Below are 22,443 nucleotides of genomic sequence, written 5' to 3'. Positions count from 1 at the left end.
CAGAGCTAAAAGAGAGAGAAACTGGACTCAAAACCAACGAGAAATGTATGTTAATATTGTCTACTTTGCTGCGTTTGCTAGCACGTTTGCCATGTCAATGTCGTAAGGTGATAATTCATCAACGTTGTGTTTTTTCACTGCACCAAAGTGACTCAAAAGTCAATCAGCCTGGTTTAAAGAATAGTCTAACACAGAAGAGAAATGTGCAGCTTAAAAAGCTGCGTTCACAAGCTTGTCACAAGCTCTGTCTGTATTTGGTGCTGAGCAGGTAGCATACAGAAGGTTTATTAGAGCCTTTTAAACTACCTGCTGCAAATGACAAAAATGCATAAATCAGATTAAAGATACAGAGCAGTAAAGATGAATCAAAATTGTAAAGTTGAGGCAAAACAAACAAAAACAAAATAGTTTAAAGATACTTGAATCCCTTTGAGAGCTGAAAGGAAAAGTGAGTCTGATGATGATTCCCTGAGCGTTGACAAGCAACCCCCTTTTCTCCACCATCATGACAAATATGGAGGAGACACCCTGGGTTCTTGATAATGAGATTTTGGTTTTTGTAAAATAATAGAATATCAACAACACACGTATAAAGTCGGATCACAGATGTATTTTGTCTGTTTTTGCTTTTATATTTTGAATCAGGGGACTGAATCTATCTGGAGAGCCAGGCAGACTTGTGGATTCATTTGTGGATGTGTGTGTGTGTGTTTGTGTGTACTACATACAAAATAAATTAAATTCCAGATATGGTTTTGCATTTACGTGGCACATTTAATTGTTTTCAATGAGATAATAACAGATTCGTATTAGTTTTGAGCGTAATTAGCTCCGTTTTTAAAGAAGCCTCTGAACTAATTGAGCAGAAAGAGTTGAGGTTCTTTCAAAAGCTGGTTGGTTTAACTGAATAAGTGCGTCCATGCTGTGATTAATAAGCGACTAAGGTGCTGATACCACATCATGTAAAAGAATTAGTTTGTCTACGAAAAGTTTTGACCTCGGCCCAGCAGACATTTGTTTGTGAATAGTATGATTTTAAAAAATGATTTTCTATTTGTGGAAGCTTTGTGTTACTTATTTTTGAGTTCTTTGAAACAAATATAACCCTGTTTTATTCTGATCTGACATTTGATTTGGTATCTTTCAGGGAATGTGAGCCACCACAGCTCAACTCAACCAAACCACCCTTCTTTTTCAGCATTTAATACAGTTTTATCCTGTGGATATGAATATAGGTTGAATTAATTTGTGTTAAAGGAAAGAAAAACATCTAGATGGTAAGATTACAACCGTAAAAATTTGATTTAAAAGTTTTTTAGAGATCTTTATCAATATAGATTTGACTTAATTTCATCACACAGGTAGGATCTGCTTTAAATTTGAATATGTGAAGAGATGCAGCGGGACATGAAGAATAATCTCAGGACACATGTCTGTTTGAGTCAAGTGAAGCTTTTCTTTGCACTTCTGTGAGTCTGGTGTTGCATCGCTCAGGTGGTGGCTGATTAACGAATGTGACTGTTTCATCGGCAGCCAAGTCTCTGCTCCATCAGAGCTGCCTTTTGACCGAACTTCAGTGGAGAACACACCTACACTGTTCTCTCTTAACAAGCAAAGCCTCCTGCTATCTAGACTGCACCCACGCTCGCCTTACAATCACCCTCTTCTCTCCCTCTTCACCCTACTCTCCTCTCCCCCGGGCCTGCAGACGGCACATTAATCCCCTCGTCGCGGCTGTAATCGATAGAGAGAATGGTGGAAAGAAAAGAAAGACAGACAGGTGATCAAGTTGTATTGTCATAACCATACAGGAGAGATAAAAACGACCACTTACCACGTACACGGATAGGCACCTTTTCATAGCGTTAACATGAATGGAATGCAGATAAGAAAAAATGAGGCCTGGTATGATTCAGCAGCAGCAAACATAACAAGCGGAGAGTGTGTGAAGAAGAAGAAGTGCAGAGGACATCTGACCATCATATAAAATCTCATAATGTGGATCCAAGGGTGACTGGCACAATCCTATGGTATATCCAAACATAGATAAACATGTCACAACAGATCCACTGTACATCTGACAAATCATATATTACGAACCATAATAACTTAAATAAAGGAGTATGAAACCAGACGCCTAGAAATACAACATATAAGCAAGCTAGAAACGCTATTGTCTTTTTCCTGTTCTCTTGATGGCTTGTAGCTTTAGAGGTTTCAAAAGGAAAACACTCAACAACATGACAACATATATGTTACATCAACACGTCTTCAGGTATCTGTCATTTGCATTGTCTTTCCAGTTCCAATGTGACCAGTTCACGTGACGACTTGACTGCTTTGGCAGGCGAGCATCAGCAGCCACGTTGCCTTCTTTGACAGAGTCTTCTCTCTTTTACTTCTTTACAGAATTCATTAGTCAAGTACTCCAGGAAGAAAACACACCAGTTGTCGAGGACAGTTCTGTGTGTTGTGAGTAATCGCTCCCAGATGGCCTCTGTGGTGTTGTCTCCGTCAGAGGCCCAAAGCCACAGACTCGGAGGTGTCAGAGCTCTACGACCTCTTGCTGGAGCAGGACTTGCAGCACTGCTGTCCATAGAACTTGTGGTTGCAAACGCCGTGCTGGGGAACCAAGTGACACCAGCTGAAGTGGTCCACGCAGTGTTCTTCTGCAGGGACAACAAAAAATAAGGCACAATTTAAAGCAGCAGATCAAACTAAGGCTGCAACTAATGATTGTATTCACTTATTTAATCTGTGGATCATTTTAAATTCATTCTGCAGGGAAATTGTCTGAAAATCATTGAAAGTAGTCACCAAATTTACCAGAAACAAAAGCGACTTCTTAAATGTTTTGCTTTGTCCAACTAGAGCACAAAATAGAAAAAAGTAGCAAATTCAAGAAGCTTAAACCAGTAAATGTATTTTTATTTTTTTACATGATTCACATGAATAATTGATTTCTTATTTTTCTGTTGATCAAACATCAATTAATGGTTTAAAACTACCTCAGTTGGTTATAAAACAAGACTAAGAGTCAGCTGCCATGCTAAAAGTTCTGTGAATCTGTACTCAGGTACAGCAGTTTAGAGCAAGATGATAACCTCATCCGTCTGAGATGTTCAAAATAATAGTGCTCATTTCAGCTCAATCTGATATTGCTGGTGTTGTTCCTGGAGCATCATATCTATGTTGCTTCAAGTATTTTAGTTCCCTAAACCTAACAAATTATTCCAGGTCCCTGAACCCCACCATGTATTTTAGTCCTAACCTAACTAAGTATTTTAGTTCTCTAAATCTGACAAATTATTCCAGGTCCCTGAACCTAACCACATCTTTTAGTCCTAAACCTAACTAAGTATTCTAGCTCCCTAATCCTAAGTATTTTATTACTCTGAACCCAACCAGGGTTTTCTCACTCTTTCCTAAGTCAAAATAATGGTCCTGGAACAACATCAATGATGTTCTATGAACACCACCAACATGGCAATATCAGATTCTCCCTGATTTTTAGCAGGTATAATGTTTATTACCTTTACCTTCTCAGTCTAGCCTGATAGAATGCAAACAATTGCTAATTGGTACTAAACACAGCTGAGGATGATAGCAGTGTCATATGTTTTGCTGGTATTTGGTCATAAAACAGAGTTTTACCAAACCAAAGTGTAACTTCATTATGACGCTAGATTTAAAGTACCAAATTTACTGCAATTCATTGTGAAGGGAACATGAATTTCACTGCCAAATTTGAGAATCCATCCTGTGTTTATATTTCACTAAATATCCTCAACGTCGGCCTCACAGCGGTGCTAGTAGAAAAGTTATTGGGATTCATTGCCTGGGAACCACGACTTTACAAAACTTGACAATCCATCCAATATTTCAGGGCTGACTGACACCGCCATCCCAAGAGCCATGCCTCTATCTGGGTTAAAAATAAGGTGGCTGTTGCTTGCAGCTCAACAAGTCAACAAATTGGCTAAAAAATATGCAAACACATACTGTATGGACAATTTACTACTGAATTCACTTGAGTTTCAAGTCATTGGAATATGGATAGGAATCATTAAGAAGAGCAGAAAACCAACCCAAACCCAGCGAATGCAAACCCCACACAGTACTGAAATTTCATATTTATAAGGTAACGGAACTGGATGAACTTGTCTCTTTCCCTCACAGGAATTTACCTTTCAGTGTCGTGCCGACAGCTGTGACCCGGCTGGGCCGTTGCACCGGAGCCAGGGGAGCAGCAGGGCAGAAGTGTGTGTTGCAAGCCCGAGAAGTGACAGGCCTCTGGTGGGGCAGGCAGCCAGCTGCAGGGCGACCTTGCCGTAGACACTGGATGGACCGAGTCTGGACTCCTCCGCCACAGGACACAGAGCACTGACAGGTGACAGACAGACAGAAACAAAAAAAGGAAGAGCACAATGAGATGGAGAGGAATGAGAAAAAGTAACAGAGATATAAATAGGGGAAGGAGATCAAACGTTGAAGCGCAAGGAGAACAAGGAATCATCATAAAAGGAGGAGAGGAGGGAGGGGAAAGGATGGAGGAAAAGGCTATGCAGAGACAGAACAGATGAAGAAAACAAACATCCCATCCAGCATGTACTCGCCCTCCAGCAAGCTGTCAGGAGATATCTTCTCTGGTGGAAACATACAGGGATCACAAGCTTCAGATCAAGCAGAATAAGACACTGTGCTATAAGAGGCTGCCCTTAAGACTTTTTGCATAATAGATGATATAACACATAGCCTACACAACCTGCCCCGATAGGCTCTTGTAACAGAGTGGAGCTTTTGGATTGCATCTGAGGCCTATTCCACACAGCCAACCACCGTCAAGAACTTTGCTATATCTGTGAACTACTACCACCTACACTGTACAGCCTGCCTCTGAGGTTTCTGGGGAAATATAGATATTGGAACACGAGAGCCACTCGCGGCCATATATCTTGTATTGATCAGTTTTGGCCGAGACACTGTTGCTTTCCACATCATGCCAGGGCCACCCAGAGAAAGGGTGGTAAACAAAAATCAATGCAGTGAGAGTTGGTGGGGTAGAAAATAAATGTTGTGTCAGAGTAAAACTTTTCTGTAGATTTAGTAAGTTTAGAAGTAACTGATCACACAATGGGATGATTTTGCTAGCAGCTACTTTTGAAGAGTGCTGATCCAATTGTCACTCCCCAATGCTTCCTGTTCACATTTTGAACAGTGTAACTCTACAGTCACACTTCAACTTTTTTCCGACTAGGTTTTCAGTTGGCTGTTCTTCATGCCTCCGATCCCCTTAGTCACTGAACCGCTACGTGCCTGTACCCAACATAGATTTACCGTTAGCTTTTTGAAACGTGTCAAAAGCCTGGGTTGGAAGGATGTAATGCTAAAAGACTACGCTAGGCTACAGCTACACCATAATAATTCACAACAGGGCAGTATAGGGCTGCTATATCACCCCTGTTAACTCTGATAGCATCCAGGCCCTCAACCACCAACCCCACAAACTAATCCAGTCAGACAATAATATGCTTCTTGGCCTTGGATTAAACTCTCAGTTGCTACTGGAGGTAATTAGCTGGTTAGCGGGACAGGCTAACGATCACAGCTAATGTTAGAGTCTGTTCACACAGTGTTTAATCAATTTCATAAACATTTGCTTTTCATGAGTTTTTGGTTTCGGAAAACTCAAAAGAAACCTGCAGTTAAAGTTCTGGTAGCACTTTATATTAGGGTACATATTTTAACTATAACTAGCTACTTATTAGCATGTATAATGGCATCTTTATTAGTCATTATAATGCACTCATTAATGCCTTATTCTGAATGACCATATTCTACAACTACTAGGCCATTTACTAAAGGGTCTTTCCTCAATCACATTCTAATTACTGCTTATTGATAGTAAGTAAGACAGTTGAAATATGATCTTAGTATTATTTGTAAGTGTCAGACTTATAGTGAGTTAGTTAATTAGGCATGTTATATAAACAATAAAACAAATACATATACACCAAGAATATCCATTTTTTTGTTTTTAGAAATAACTTACAGTCATTTTGACTGACTTCAGCCATCTAGATTCCCAACATTTCCCCCATGAGCAAGCACTTGGTGACAGTGGTGAGAAAAAGCTGCCTTTTAACAGGCAGAAACCTCGGAGCAGTCGTGAGGGATAACATCTCCAAATTGACTGAGATGGTCAGCTGGAACACATGGAGCACCAAAAGTCTCTCATGTAGACAGTTTTGGATCAAAGCATGAGCAAATGTACCTGTTGCCAGGGAGAGGAGTACCAGCCCAAGACCACAGCAGAGGAGGTGGTTCTGCCAGCGACCACACGTGGGAGCTCCGGGCACGGACCTCGGTTGCAGCCCTGCTGGAGATCCACCAAAGGTTTGGCCATATGCCGGCACCTCCGGATGGGGAAATCCACATACCTGTACAGGAGAGGACAATATGACTGTTCCTACAGAGTTTCCGGTTGTGAATTCTGACTCAGAGGATAGTACTCAGATGACACAGCGGGGTCCGACAGTAAGTGTCTGTGCAGATCTATTAAAGTGTGAAGGATGTGTTGGGAGTGCAGTTGAAGGCACATACCCTCCCTTTGAGTCTCTCTCCCCGCAGCGAAGCTCTCTTTTCTGGATGCCTGAGCCACAGGACCTGGAGCACTGAAACAGAGTGCAGGCAGGACGGACAATTTTAGAAAATGAACTCTGTGAGTGTGTGTGTGAGTGTGTCAGTGTAATGCGGTGGGTTCCCATAGCAACAGACACCACAAGGTCACTTATCATTGCAGTAATAGAGCCAAAATACTAAGTGCCCTACTGAGAGTTATTCAGTCATCATATTTGATATTTGTATGTGTGTGTGCGTGTGTGTGTGTGTGTGTGTGTGTGTGTGTGTGTGTGTGTGTGTGTGTGTGTGTGTGTGTGTACATGTACATGGCTCTTTCTCAAAATCCAAACCACAGTGTATTCTGGGAACTAAGAATCTTCAATGTGTTTAACCTTGCTAGTCTTGTGATGCAAACCTAACCCTGACTGGGGCGGGCCGATGAACGATGCCATCACCCGTCACCAATGGCTGACAGCCATAGACTACTGAGCCCTGTGCCGTCATAACATCATGATTATTATTATTAGGAAGGAAATTCCTTTTACGGTCCAAACTTTGTGTATTGGAAGTACACCCTGATCACTTTATTGTAACTCTCCAGCAACTGATTTTGGACTTTTACAGGCCAGGAACATAATTGCACTACTATGGAAGTTGACATGCCTTCGACTGAACTGTTGGTAAATGAACTGGCCACCTGTCGAGCTTTGGAGAGACTGACTTGTATTGTACAAAGAAAAAGACAAGAACTTTGCTTGTCTGTGGAGCTCCTACATGGGCTTTATGGAAACTCAGAGTTTAGAATGATTTGATTTAAAGCTGTATGCTGTAATTCATTTTCAATGTTTAGTATAATGTGTTAATTTAAAATTGGTAAAAATAGTTTTGCCCCACTAGCGAGCACAAAAAGAAGTGTGTTGCCGTAAGGAACCAGTTGTTGTTGTTTGTGACATGTGGGAGAGAAAATGAAAAGTGTGTAACTGCTCAGTACACTAACGTAACATCTCCACGTCCTGTTAAGTATTTTCTTATTAAACTTGCCAAGTTAGCTGAGCCCGAGACGCTCGTTTGTTGGCAGCGGTGTTTCTTTTCCGCAGGCTGCTGTAAGTGTGTTTCTTTCATTTGTGCCAATGTTATTTGCATGATCTTAGCGTCCTTGGTATAGCTAGCTGGCTAACTTTGTTTCAAGCTTCTGAGTCTCAACAAAGCTAGATAACAGAGATGTGGAGAGACAAAGTTATTTTTAAACCCGGCACGGGGATGGTGATGGAAGTTTTCTCAGCTCAGAGCAACGTTGGGAACCAGCGACAGCGGTGACTACAGTGGTGTGCCACTGAGAAAATCCTGCCTAATGCAAACTCTGAGGGAACACCCCCCCTCCCCCAACAGATGTTTCACTGTGGACATCGTCATATCCCAATTCAGTGGACATCACCCATCCCTACCTTACACTGGCCGTCTTATTCCATATTCGGCAACAATAAACTCTTTTAGTGTGTAACTGTGTGTCACTAAAACTACTATACTTTTCATGAACAAGAATAAAGAAACATTTCACCACCTGGACAGGTAAGAATTCACAAATATTTGGCACAAACACTAAAAGAATATGCTATCTGAACTGATGCGTCATCATCGTCATCACGCTTGCACAGATTTATTGCACTAGGTATAAGCACTAATGAATGAAACACCTCAGTCTTCGGAGGAGGTTGATTATCTGAAGAGCGAGACAGCGAATCCTGGAAATTCAAGTGGAAACTTTGATGGAGTAAATTATCTGACAGCATAATTTGTTGGCATGGAACCCTTCATTCATCCCAGGAGTCACTGGCAAGACTGCTGAGGAAAGCTGAAACGTGGACACTTCAGCAGACTGACCTGTATCCTCTCTATGACGGCTGAAATTCAGCGAATTGCAATGGAAATATTCTTGATTCAATAAATGTCAAATAAATAAAAAAAAGAAAATACAGCCCAATTATTAAATGGACAGAGTTTGGATAGTCGATAGTTGATGTTGTGAACAGATGGCTGCTTTAAAGCTGAAACTAACTATTGTATTCAGTATTCATTCGTCTGTAACCTTTTTAAATTTTCCTCATGTCAGTCCAGTTTGTCCATTTCAAACATTTCAACAAGCTCAGTGAAGGGATGTGAAGTTGGCCAGCGCTGATAGTTTTTCCATCCAGATGAAGCAACAGTCTTGATGTTGCATTGCATTCTGGTCTACTGAGGCTGCTGGCTGTGAAACTGCTGTCTCTGTCCTGTGATGGATTTCTCCCTGTATGACTGTTAAATGTTTTGAAAAATGGGACGACTAGAAAGAAGCTTTTGTTTTCTTAAATTTGAGGACTGACATCAAAGCCGGATGTTTACTCCTGATGTTTTATGGAGCTGTGCTGGGAATGTGTCCGTATGAGTTCATGTCTTCTACATTTGGTGACATACGCACCAACACGCTATAAAAATTGGCTGACAAAGCGAGTGCATCAACAAAAGCTGGTTCCTATGACAGAATTCGAGTGCTTCAGGGAGGATTATTCCTCAAATTTACAAAAACCGAAAACAACACATGTCACTTCTATCACTACTGCTCCCTGAGCTTCATGTCTCTTTCTCCCTACCTCTCCCCATTGAGTGGGGATCCACTGCAGCCTTTCGTTCTTAGGGCAGCGCCGCAGGACGCAGGTCTCCTGGGCTTTGGGTTTGTGGTGCTGTCTGCACATGCTGTCGGGCACCACCACCGCTTTGGCCCCGGGATCAGTGCTGCGGCAAAACACGCTCCGCTTCCTCAGTCCACGACCACAGGTCTTGGAGCACTGTGAGTGGACAAGGAAGGAGGTCGAAGAAAGAAGTCAGTGTGGAGCAAAAATAAAGAAAAAACAGATGAGTGCATCATCAATATTAAATAAGCGAAGGTTTAATGACACATTAAATCATACTGTAACTCAGCCTTATACTTTCTTATGTTTGTTTTAACCTTCCACTTTAAGCAGCAGCCCATGCTAACAGAGGTTAAATCTTTGGCACAGACACTGTAAATGCTTTTCTAATTCACCACATGGTGTACAAGCAAACCGAAGGTCACAGGTTTGATGGCAGCCCATTACGGCCTAACATTAAATACAATAAAGCAATAGCTCAGAGATGAATGTGACCCCAACCCATCAGAGTATCCACCAGCAGCAGACAGCGCCGCTGTAAACTCCAGCTGAAATACAGAGATGGACAACAGAGTCAAACGGCTCCCCGGGGGACTGACGACCACAGCAGTCGGGGCAGTTTATGCCACAACATCATATTAATTTATTCAATATAACACAAACACATCTGTGTATAGCCATTTACATACACAGTCATGCACGTACACAAATCCCAGTTGTCCTTTTGTTGCTGAAAGGTCCAATTGATCTTTTCAGGGAGACGAGCCTCCTCTCCGCATGACCACCGACTGAACCCGACCGGGGTTGCAAAATAGTCCAAGCAGACAACACGAGTGTCCTAAAGAATGATGGCTGAACGACAGCTGAATGTCCAGACCATGCAGGTCACACCAACTAATCATCCCCGAAAGTTTGACAATCCGTCAGATGTGCAGCCAGGCTATTAATATTGCATTCCGGAAAATGAGCAAATAAAAGCCCCGTCTAGTGTTTAATGCACTGTGGTCACGGAGGAAGCAGCCAAAACCTTCAAGTCAGACTTGGTTTACAGCCATAGAAATAAATGGTCCGATCAAATTTTGGATTTACAGAGAGCGTTTTTCTGTTCTGCAAATTAATAAGCTCCTGAAAATCAACATTTTACAAGCACTAATCACCCAGGAGGGGATTGTTGTAAACCAGGCAGTTAATTATTATAGCTATTTTGTGATTGATGGGTGTTTGGTTACTCCGTGCAGATAGAGTTCCTTCTCATGCAATTGTTCAAATTCATTTTCCCAAATTTTAGACATGAATGACAAGAGGTAAAAGAGAAAACATGTCTTTCTAATTGCAATAACAATAGTAGACTGAGGAACGTTTAAGAACCTGCAGAGGTCACACAGAGGGGGAACGTGGTCCAGACGAGAGGCACACTTAAATTCTGTGATTTTTCAATGTTCTCAACTTGTCCAACAGAGGGCAGCAGAGTGTTTGTTTTAGCTTGAGTGAAACATCTGACAGCTTTCACAAGAGACTCATGAGAGTGTGTGAATGTGTGTGCAGCTCATCTCCGGCACAGGTGTGTTTCTAAAATACGACAGTGGGCACACATAACCTGTACACCAGAGGCATCATCATCAGGACTGACACCTGGAGAAAATAATGTACATTGACGTGAAATTCTAAATAGCAAGTGAGCGCTTCACCAAAGGTTTTGCAATTTTGGAGGAACATGGATGGCTGCACCAACACCAGCATGACATTTCACTGAAAACCACAAATGCTGGGCAACGGCAATGCATGCAGATGCAGCGGCCTGTAGCTCCTTCAAACTCTGCCACGTTTTTGTTTTTCAAATGTATCACTAAAATACATCTTACCTATGGGAGAAAAAGAAAATCATCAGCACTGGAGAAGAGAAAGCTAGCTGTGGATTAAGAGCGGCAGACTTTGAAACAGTCACTGCCCATGGCATCTTTTGACCAACCTGACCTGTAGGACCGCCCCAGGGAGGAGAGGAAGTGAGTCGGGACAAGAGCCATGCTAATCCATCTTGGATTTAAGGCTGCTCCGGGCTAATGTCCAGTCACAGGAAAATGAAATGGACAAACCGGACTCAGGCTGGCCAAGTGACGGGACATAAGAGACTGCTGTGCCCACATCTGTACAGAGACCTGTCTCCACTGTTGCACTTGACAGGCAGACTGTGTTCAGAGCCGACAGAGCGCAGGACTGCAGCAGGACGAGGAGAGGCTGACTGTGTGTTTATGTCATTGATGCTTGGTCAGTCATCACTATCTTGTTGCTGCTGTTAACATTCACCACGGTGCAAATTTAAAACTACAGACTAAAAACTATGTTTGTACATAAATAAGTGTAGATATGCTCTGTGTGTCATGTCATATTGTTATACAACTCTGTGTTGGATAATGACAAATAAATCACCTTGCTGCCTTGTTGAATGCCGAGGTCTTGATGGCACACACGTAAAAGTCAGAGGGTAGCCAAAGTCATCATCCAGGGACCATGAAGGTCTGCAATAAATGTGTTTTCATGTGCTGCCACAAACCCACCTGTGACCAGGATCCGGTGCTCCACTCGGGCGGGCAGACCTGGGTGTGGCAGGGCTGGACCTGGGCTGGAGAGATGACAGGGCAGAGGGAGTGTGCAACCACCTCTTCCCTCTGATAGGTCACCTTCCTGAGGCAGCGCAGTGTCCTGGTTTGCTGACCTCCTCCACATAAGCGACTGCATTGACCCCAGTCTCCTGTTGCCCAACTGCGGAGGGACACCAAGGTAAATGTCAAATTAATGAAAAATCCTGTATGTATACAGCAAGTGGTGATTGGGTAAATGCACACACACACCCACACATTATAGGACCCTTAGGGTAAACTCTGCCATCAGGATACCAACCACATGACCGAGCTCCTCATCAGAACCGTCGACCACAGGTTCAAACTCTAATCGGCTGCATTTATTTTGGGCCCAAACACACAGAAAAACACACTTTCACTCAAATTACTACCGGGTGCCGTCACACCAAAGACTTCAGAGAACTAGCTGCGTTCGTCTCGCTTTGCTTGAGTGTTATGTTTCGTGAAAGCCTCAACCCGCTGCTTTTAAAATACACTCACAATATTTTCACACATTCATCTTTTTCATTGTACAAATTGGTAGTTAAGGACGGACAAAGAAAATACACATGCTGAAATATATATCCATATCCATCCGTCTTGCTCCGTACCATTCGTATCTGAAACTAAACATGAAGCCAATATTATATATACAACTCTCCATCACAGCTTTTCCCGCTCTCTGAGGCCAACCGCAATGTACAACATACAATAAGGCCACAGACAGACGGGGCTACGCTCCCTCGCTCCTCTCCTGTTTTTTACATTCACGTTTCTATCTTTTTCTCTTCTCGTGCCACCTGTCCGCCCCCCTCCCATCGTTTCACATCCAATCTCCTCTCTTATCTGGTGTTTTCTGCCTCTCCTGTCCTCGCCTCTCCTTTAGTGTCTTTGAAACTCCTGCTTCGCCACTGATGAAAGCCTACTGCTGCTTCTAAAATAGCTTCTGTCTTGGCATGGGGACTGAAGGGGGAGATTACAGCAAATGAGTGGTCTGACAACCACAGGCTTAGAAAAGGGAGATGGAGAGATGGGCAGATGGCTCAGTCCAGTTCTGAGACGACATGCTACCGCAAAGACCATTCCTCCACGCCGCCGACCTGCTCCAGGGACAGAAAAATGCTTTCATTCTCTCTCAAACGCCGCAGACAAATGAAGCAGAAGGACTAAACTGCAATTTGGAGACGAGAGCGATGTGAACCATCGGGACCTGAAAGCACCGGTTAGGGACCGTTTGCTTTTTTTTCCCTCTGTTTTGCCGGGCTTATAAATAACAATATATCATTGGGGAAAAGTGGCTGAAGTGCCACTCTGCTTCGCTGCAAACCACCACTGACCTAGCTGTAATTAGTATCTTTGAAATGTCTCAATAACTGGAATATTTTGAGGTAAAGGAGTGCATTACATTACCAGGGAGGTTCTGAGAAGTGCTTGTATGGCTGCACACCAGTTACCACCAATGAGTGAACATTTATGCTTCACCTAATACTGAGTTTGATTGGAGGCCAGTGGCTTTCTGCTGATTTCTAAACCAAAATGACCCCTTCTGTCAAACAGGCTGCTATGCATTGGTTTTGAAGGGTCATGTATATGTATTATTATGACATTTTTATTTCAATTATATTCATAAGAACTCTAAACAAAGTACTTTTAAACCCATGTTCATACATGTTTACATTGGTTTGGTTTGGTGTACTGTGTTTTGCTTGCTTCCTGCCTCTTGATTGTGGTCTTTTTTCTTTTCTCAGCATTTCACGCCTGTATGGTCATTCACTGTCCCAACAGGCTTTGTTATTTGCATTTCTTTCTTTAAGTTCTTTACAGTGGTGGTATCTGGTAAAGTTGCAGCTGGGCTCACTGAGAGTTTCTCTGGATATAAGCATCATTCATTCAATACGATATATTAGATGAATTATTATGCCAGTTTTTTATGCTTTTATTTTTAAATGTTACGGTATATCTGAACTAGAATTTGACTTGTATGGAGAACTTTGGTTTGTGTTACCTCGTCAGCGACCTTGTTCCCATTATTTAATCCATTATATATCTTTATACTGTATGAATATATTAGATGGTTGTTAATTTCACATGTAAATTGTTAAAGAAATAAAATCAACTTTTAAAAAAAGATTTTTTTTTTTAAGATTATTTGCAACCTCCACCCCAGCTCCTCCTTTTCATGCTGTGTCTGACTGATGAATGTAATTGATGCCTGCTCTGTTCTGTACCCGGTCTTTACTGCTGCTCTCCCTGCCTAAAGGCTTTCTGTGTATGTACATGGAAGGGCAAGGAGGTGTGCTTGTATATGAACATTTCTGACTGAGTCGCATCACATAGATTTTTTACTGGCAATGGTTGTTGTTCAACAATGAAGACAATAACTTTAATGATCCCACACTGCTTCACGACATCAACAAAGTTCTTCCTGTGTTTTCACTGTTTTGACCGAGAGAAGATATTACATACTGTGTATTTGAAACATGTAATTCTTAACTTCACTTGTGGGTTGGCTTTAAAGAACATTATTCAGTGTAATTCATTGTTCAGTGTAATTGTAAAAGTTTGATAAACACAGGACCTTGTCAGTGTCTCGTGCATACATCTTTTGTCTCTTCTTCTGGCTCAGGTACAACATGTCCCACTTTGATGTGTCTACATGTCCTGCTGTGTGATGCACAGAGAAATCCCCAACCTGTGGTAAGTGGCTCGACAGATGGCCTCTGCCAGGAGAACGAGCTAAATAACTTCAAACAGCAGAGATGGAACTACAGAGGAAGAGAAGACGGAGAGGCAGAAGGAGGTGGGATGGGGCTGCCTTGCAGTTATATGCCTCTGCGCAACATTGAGGTTGCTGGTCCTGAGCTAGGAATAATGTGTGGAGTAATGGCCAGAACATTTTTTGCAGAACATCATGATGTGACAGTGAAGCTGACCTTTCACCAACACATTTTAATCAGTTCATCCTTACGTCCAAGTGGATGTTTGTGCCAAAATTTGACAAATTTACTCAATGCCAGATTTCACGTTTGCGAGAACGGGACATACAACCCGAAAACATAATGCCTAAAATGCATAAAGAACTGTGAAAATCTTCGAGATATGACCGTATCTCTTTCTGACTGCACACTGGGCTGGAAGATTGAACTTAAAATTCTCCATGCATTCTTCTTTTGTGTTTTAGAAACTGCTCCTACATCTCATCCACGTGTTCCCTGACAGGCCAACAGAAATACGGGGAGTGGGTTTAAAGCATATCTAAAACGAAATAGGGTAGATGGGAGTGAAGGGGTGAGGCTGTGGGGTGAGTTTGACTGGCTCTGCATGGCTAGACTGGCCGGGCCCCCGTGGGAATCCCTCCGTCTCTGCACAATAAAACATGGATAGGCCTGTCAGCACCCGAGATACACGCTGCAGAGATAAGCAGGCATTTTTACATTCCCCTCCTGTCAGTATGCGCACACACACACTCACACACACACACACACACACACACACACACACACACACACACACAGCGCACATGCATCCCACCTCATTGTCGATTTTTTTCTTTTCTCTGCTGGGCTCTTGAATGCGTGCCCATACATCCTGGAGGTCTTAATGCAGTCATTAAAGCTTTCATGCTGCTCACTCAACTCAACTCTCTTCCTGTGCAGCGCCCATAAATTGGCCCGTACACACAACCAGCTGAGGAATGGTGTCAGCTACTGTATAATAAGATCCATGGCTGTCAAACACTGCTTTATTTTCCTGAACGGACAACCACACTGATGTTATTTCTCTGGGCTATACCATTCTCTTCACTCAAACAGAGTGGGGAGGTCAGTGACACGCAACAAGGCTGTTTAATACCTTTCGCCAAGATAAGAGAAATGGTATGCCTAAGATTAGGGGCAGGAAATGCCCTCTTGGGTGGTGGGAAACTTAGCGAGAAACAGAGGCTGTATGTTGGATGTGTAACCGATAGCTGTCTGGTTTGTTCAACCCCTGACACAGGAGAAAGTTCAGTCTGGACTTGTTGTGGCATGGCTAATGGTGGAAGAAATGGCAACATCATTAACATCAGACAGACACAGCTTGTATATCTATTTTTTACCTCAAGGTTTGGATCTGAAATACATTATTTCAGCGTCATACACTCGGAAAAAATGTGCGTGTGTGCATATGAACCGTAAATGTGCGTGGTGCCCCGTGTGCGTGTGCATTTGTGTGTGTACTCTCTCTGAACCCGAGACACGGTTCCCTGCCTGTTCTTTGGAGCAGTGCTGTAAATCAAGCTAGCTCCAGTTCCCTCAGCTAAAGGCCTACATAGGAGAGGGGCCATCTATTCAGCGCTGTTTCAACTTGTTACTGCACTGCACTTTGGCCTGGTTTCCTCCTTTGCTTGGTGCACTAGTCCCTGAATGCACGCTGTCCTTTAAAAATGCATGCCATTAAGCACAATGTCTAGACAACTGAGATGAAACATGGGCATGATTTTGCAACTGAGGAAGCTTTGGGCTGAGGGTTCTTGAGAGGGATGATGATGCACTGAAAGCAACAATCGCTCTGGGTCGGCTTTGATGTCTCCCTCCCTCCCTCTCTTTAGCCTTTCTGATTTTTTTATTCACAAGTGTGCATTTAAGTAAAAAGGTCCAGTCCAGACTTGGAAACATCGTCTTGCATTAGCATCATGACAAAAACAATTAACTGATAATAGGTTGAACCTTGTGTTACCTTGGGAATGACAGAGCCACAAGTCCAAATTTCAAAACTGAACCCATCTACCTCGGAAATACTACCCGACAACAGAACTCCGTAAAATTTCTATGCTTTTGAAAACAAGTTTAAAAGCATATGCTGGCAGTTCTGTAAGGCTGTAGCCTACTTAGCCACAGAAATACTTAAAATTATATGCTAATGTCAGCATACTAACCATGGCATCTAACAATTGAAATCTGGATACAGCGTTCAATCCAGGATTCCCTAAATACTAAGTATTGTCCTGTGTCACACACAGGTTTGTGAGCCTGCTGCATGTTCTTCTCGGCTCTTCTTGAAACTTCAGACTGAGATGATTTTTATTTTTGGTGATCATCACTGCTCCTGTCCCATGTAAAACCACAAGTGAACTTTGACTTATTATTATCCAGGTCATTATCTTTTCCTAAACCTAACCAAGTAGTTTTATGCCTAAACCTAACCAAATTTCCACTGAGAAAGGGGGAATATTTATACATTGCTGCATTCTGTAAAACCACACCCATCCAGTCCCTGTACATGCCTATGAAAGCTGCTCAGTGTGCATGAAGCCAAAAAAGCTTGACTTCCTGGGTATAAAATTATCCAGATCTTCCCCGTTGTGGGACGCATAGAGCGTGTAGACTTCCGGCGACCGAGCCGCCAATGTCCTGGTTAGCCTCCAGCTAACTTGAACTGGGATTAAATGATTTTATTGCGCATCTCTCCTAGACTTTCCAAATGTTATTGGTCCAAATGACTCAGATTATTATAGCAAAATGAATAATTTCAGGTTGTAATGCTAAAAAAAATACCCACCATTTTACAGCCACTTCCTACACCATGTAAGCTTTAAAAGTAGTTTTGGCGACTACAAAAGTCGGCTTTAAAGCGTGGTGCTCCTCCTGGGGTCGTCCTCTGAATAGTGATGCTAACAAGCTGATGTTTAGCGTGGAAAATGATTACCAGATTCACATCTTAACTTTTCGTCTTAGCATTCTTTTCTATTGAGCACCAAAGACAAAGTACAGCTGAGGCTGATAGGCTGATTCAATTTTATTTTTCTGTAAAATGTATCTTCTTACATTGTTGTCTAAAAGTTGTTTTTAAAGTCTTCTTTTCAATGCTACATGTGTGTTTTTCTGAATAATTGGTTTAAAAAGTATCAAAATCAACTTTTTCCAACATTCTATCATGTCAGACATCCTTCATGTGTATAATCACAGATTTCCAGAAGTGTTACTGTGGACCTGACCTTGGTGACCTCAATGGTACTGTAGCTGCAGAGTGGTTTTCTGTCCGCAGCTGAGGCCAGGGAGACAGGGTTCAATTCACTTTGAACAAGTCTGGTGTTTTTTCAAATAGTCTAATGCATTCTCAAGTCATCAAGTGTCTTTAACATCGATGACAAAATTATGTTTTATTTGGTTTAAAATATAAATTTAGTTTTTTAGGTTTGGGTTCCTTTACTGATTAAGGCTTGCCGAGCTAAAGCAGTTCAGATTAAACTAACTAGAATCCATTTTCACCAAGTGGTACGACAAAGCTCGACATCACAGATGTGAAAGCTGAAATGATATGATTCTGACATGTCCGGCCGATTAAAATCCACTTGACATTCAGACGGACCTGCAGCATGAGAAAACGTTGCAATGGAATAAGTAAAGACAGATGCAAAAAGACAGCAGATAGGGAGGGAGTTCACGTGTTTCCTCAAAAAGGAAAATGGAAAAAAAGTGAAAAATTAGAGTGGGCAGAGGAGAGAGGAGGACGGAGAGAGGAGAGGAACATAGACTGAACAGAGTGGTGGCTGGCCACAGCAAATGGACCACAGGCAACCTCTAGACTGCTCGACCGCAGTGTGTGTGTGTATGTGTGTGTGTGTGGCTGTAATAAAAACAGCACCTAAGGTTCCCTGAAAATTTGGCAACATAATGACACAAGCCGCATATCCCACAGCCAACTTTAAACGAAGAAACCCTCCCGCCCCCACCGCCCCACACACAAGTATCACTCAGCAGCACTTACTATGCAGGGCAGGGCTGTGTGTTGCAGAGATGGGAGCCCAGTGTGGGTTTGGTGTGGGGATTACACATGGTGGAGTTGACCTGAACCTTCTGGTCCTGCAGACAGATCGCCTTGGTGGAGATACGACCTGATGGAAAACAACAGCGAGAGAGAAAGAGAGAGCTTGAGGCAACCAGTGTGGAGCTACAAGGGCCACAGTCAGGACACACACACACACACACACACACACACTTGTCAGCTATCTGAGAAGTGAGCTGGGGGATACTGAGTCTTTAGGGACCAACAGTCTGAACTTCTCAGTTGACAAAGGTGCTTTTCATTAGCCTTAACACACTTCCTGGACCGCTGTGGACTACAGGAATATAAAAACACATTCACACACACAAAGAGACAGATACAACATACACAGATATACAGATTAACATCTGACACACATGCCATAGAGCATACACTTGGGTTCTATCACAGTGACACACGTGAAAATGCACATATTTCTGCCTCTTTTGTATTCTAACTGACCATTCGCTAAGCCCCACCCCCTTTAGTTACAGCCGTTACACTTGTCAAGCTTTCCTTTATCACCAGCACATATGCAGTTTGCAATGACGATGGCGCCCTAGTTACCACTCAGGATGCTTAGATATTGATGTTTTCTTTATCTCTTTTGATATTTTGCACAATGAATAATACATAAAAACTCTTGTTCTACATTTTTACAACTGCATTGTAAAACAAAATGCAAGTGCGCTTGTTTGCTATGACACATACTGTATGAGACCAAAACATTCATAGTAATGGTTGAAAAAACAGGTACTTAATTTCAGAAAGACAAAGTCAGGTTTCTCATTTTTAGTCGATATCAGTCAACTTTTCCGGATGAAATTCCAGCTGTCACTGGAGGATTTCATCAGCAGGATCTTGATAGGTAATTAAGATAATATTATGCTGCATTTCTGTCTGACTTTTGTTTCCAGCTGACTTGTTTTAAAACAAAATTATTGTAAAAGGGATCTTAATTATGCACTTAATGGCTACATGGTATCGTGTTTAAAGACTGAGGATGAAGCTTTGCATCTCTGGCAAAAAGTCACGATTCTTACACGTTAAAGAAACAGCATTGTTCTTGTATTCCAGTGGGAAGCCAGTATGATAAATATTGTAAATGTTATAAGGATCAAGGAAACATCCCACTTGTTACATTCTATTGCACTTACATTTGTACAAACAGTATGTGTTCACTTTTAATCTTACAAAAGCTTCAAAGATTAGAAATAGTGTTTTGCAAATGAAACTCTATCTATAGTAACACTGACAGCGGAACAGAGCTGCTACCTTTCTACTGTTGGTGCACTAGTTGGCCAAATATGTTGGCCACATATGCTAATGATTGCAGCTTATTTTGGAGCAGATAAACACCCTGTTTATTCTATTTATTCATTATTTTGCTCTTGTGTTTTTGGCTAGAAAAAAAGAAACCACCCTCCAAACTCCAAGTACCACTGTGTCCACAGCTCCATGCAGGCTGCTTCATCATGTGGAGAAACTCATACAGGCCTGCCATGCCTATTTATGGACGCTCAGCTTTGATTGGAAAATGAGTGTTCAATGAAGGGGTTTAGAAAACGGTCGATTCATGTGGCAAACACAACACAGGGTTCTTCTAGTTTCACCGTTCAAACAAACACGTACAGGCCTACATACAAAACCACAGTCTCACCTCCAGCACAGGGAGCAGAGCAGTCAGAGCGCACCACACCCCAGCTGTAGTCGGGTTTCCTCTCAGTGCGAGGCAGGGTGTACTCCCACACCACACCCGGGTTCTTTCCCTGCAGCAGGATCTGTCCGGCGAGAACACAGTAAGTCAGAAAGGTGACACATGTGCAAGGATAGTTTGCCTTTTAACCTTTATTCATCCAAGGAGAGCACACATCACCCTGTTTGACAGCAACATTAGGTTTTCCAATCTTCACATTAAACTGAAAGTCATACACTTCAACCACTTTATCCCAGCAGCTCCAGGGGTTCAAACCGGCAACCTTCCTCCCCTTATGCCGGTCCTCCACTAATCGGAAGATCAGTGGTTTGCTCCCCAGATCCCCTGACTGCACGTCGAAGTAACTTGGCCAAGATACTGAACCCCAAATTGCACCCGGTGGGTGCCCATCAGTGCATAGGACGATTAGGTGTGTAAGTGCTGTATTGCTTTTGATAAGCAGGTCTGCACCTTACATGGCGGCCTCGGCCATCAGTGCATGAATGTGTGTATCAATGGGTAAATGTAAAAAGTGTTGTAAAGCACTTTGAGTAGTTGGTTCATTTTGCATCTTGACAATACATTAGGTGTCTGCTTTTGGCCGGTGCCCCAGCAGTATTGCTTTCAGTTTGGGCCCTCCAAAAAAAGTTGAGGCACCCCTGCTGTAGAAACGTTAAGGAATGCGTTGTTCCCTCTCTGGTCCAAACTGGGTGACCACACTATTATAAGGTCATTTTATTTGGACAGTACAGTACGCACATGAGGGTTGATTTCCATTTTTTTTTACCACATCCTTTATGCTGGCTGATGATTCACTGTTACCTTTTTCTGCACGGGAGATTTATTTGGATATTCAAGTCAAGCAGAGACTAACGGATGAATGAAAGCAGACATACCCATTACAGTGAGAAGCATCAGGCTATCATTACAGCAACCCTTGAGGATTCACTGCCATGGTGAAGAATTTTGTTTGAGCTGAATTTACATAGTCAGCTCATGGTGTGTCATTTTAAACCATTTCAGAACACTGCCCTGGATTGTGTTCAGTGTAGTTATGTCCCTTTTACAGCCCGCCTCGGTTTGGTTCAGGTTGGATGGGTATTAATCCTCAATCCATTCGGCAAATTGTATTAAATCCAACTGTCAACAGCCATTCCAGTGCCTGACAAACGAATCAAGTCTATCAATATCTGCAATAACGAGCTTTGACAAGTATATTTTCTTTGGGTTATGTCCTAACGTACAAGGAATCTACCGTTAACCATCCAACTCAGTGAGCCAAGCGCCTCCTGGGCTCAATCCACATTCAACAGTCCTGGGGCGCCTCCACAGATTGGACCAATCACCTTCTGCTACACCGTAACGGTTCCATGTGAACAGTCTGCCCAGCTCCAGACAGCAGCAAAAAAGGAGATATGTATAGGTGGAAGAGGGGAAGGAGGTGCCTAATGTCCGACAAACATATCTGCATATGTTGCTGCAGTGTATGCAGAATTGTGAACAGCTGAAGTCCAGAAGGTTCTTAATGTACTTTTTGTCTGAAGGTGGGGCACGTGTCAGACTTCAGAGCCCCCCCCATAAAAACATAACGTGACTTTTAGTTACTACCAGCTACCAAGTGCAGATCTTTTCATAACCAATGCTTTTACCCAAACAAACTTTAGATTTTGTCTAATATGCCTTAAAGGTCCCATATTCTGCTCGTTTTCAGGTTTAGGTATTTACTATAAAATGTATGAATGCTTTATGGTTCATTATTTTTCTCCTGCTGGCCATTACTGCAGCACCTCTATTCACCCTCTGTCTCAAAGCTCCATTTTAGTGTCTATGTCTGTAAGGCCCCCCGCCTAAAAAGCCCAGTCTGTGCTGATTGGTCAGCTCTACCAAGCCTGAACATGGGGGGGCCCAGCAGGGTTTCTGAATACAGGCTGTGTGCTTTTCTATGTGAAGTGAGTGTGTTGATACTCTCATAATGCACCTAGGCATGCTTTACAATTAAAACAGATCTTACTTTCTACAATCTTGGACCTGAGATCAA

At 42.5% G+C, this 22,443-nt stretch overlaps 1 protein-coding gene across 1 annotated transcript in view; it reads right to left on the bottom strand.

Moving 5' to 3' along the window:
- Window positions 1-2,553: 2,553 nt before the first annotated feature.
- adamts18 (ADAM metallopeptidase with thrombospondin type 1 motif, 18) overlaps window positions 2,554-22,443 on the bottom strand; it is a 63,087-nt gene continuing 43,197 nt past the window's right edge. The window contains exons 17-24 of the mRNA XM_073464596.1: window positions 20,370-20,490; window positions 18,653-18,779; window positions 11,843-12,047; window positions 9,249-9,443; window positions 6,604-6,674; window positions 6,275-6,440; window positions 4,188-4,383; window positions 2,554-2,669 (exon numbers count right to left, since the gene is read on the bottom strand). Coding sequence (XP_073320697.1) covers window positions 2,554-2,669; window positions 4,188-4,383; window positions 6,275-6,440; window positions 6,604-6,674; window positions 9,249-9,443; window positions 11,843-12,047; window positions 18,653-18,779; window positions 20,370-20,490 — 1,197 coding nt within the window. The remainder of the gene's footprint in view (window positions 2,670-4,187; window positions 4,384-6,274; window positions 6,441-6,603; window positions 6,675-9,248; window positions 9,444-11,842; window positions 12,048-18,652; window positions 18,780-20,369; window positions 20,491-22,443) is intronic.

The sequence above is a fragment of the Pagrus major genome, chromosome 4, assembly GCF_040436345.1.
Source record: "Pagrus major chromosome 4, Pma_NU_1.0".
Taxonomy (NCBI): Eukaryota; Metazoa; Chordata; class Actinopteri; order Spariformes; family Sparidae; genus Pagrus; species Pagrus major.
Note: the sequence above shows the minus strand (reverse complement) of the source record. Positions and strands in the feature narration are given on the sequence as shown.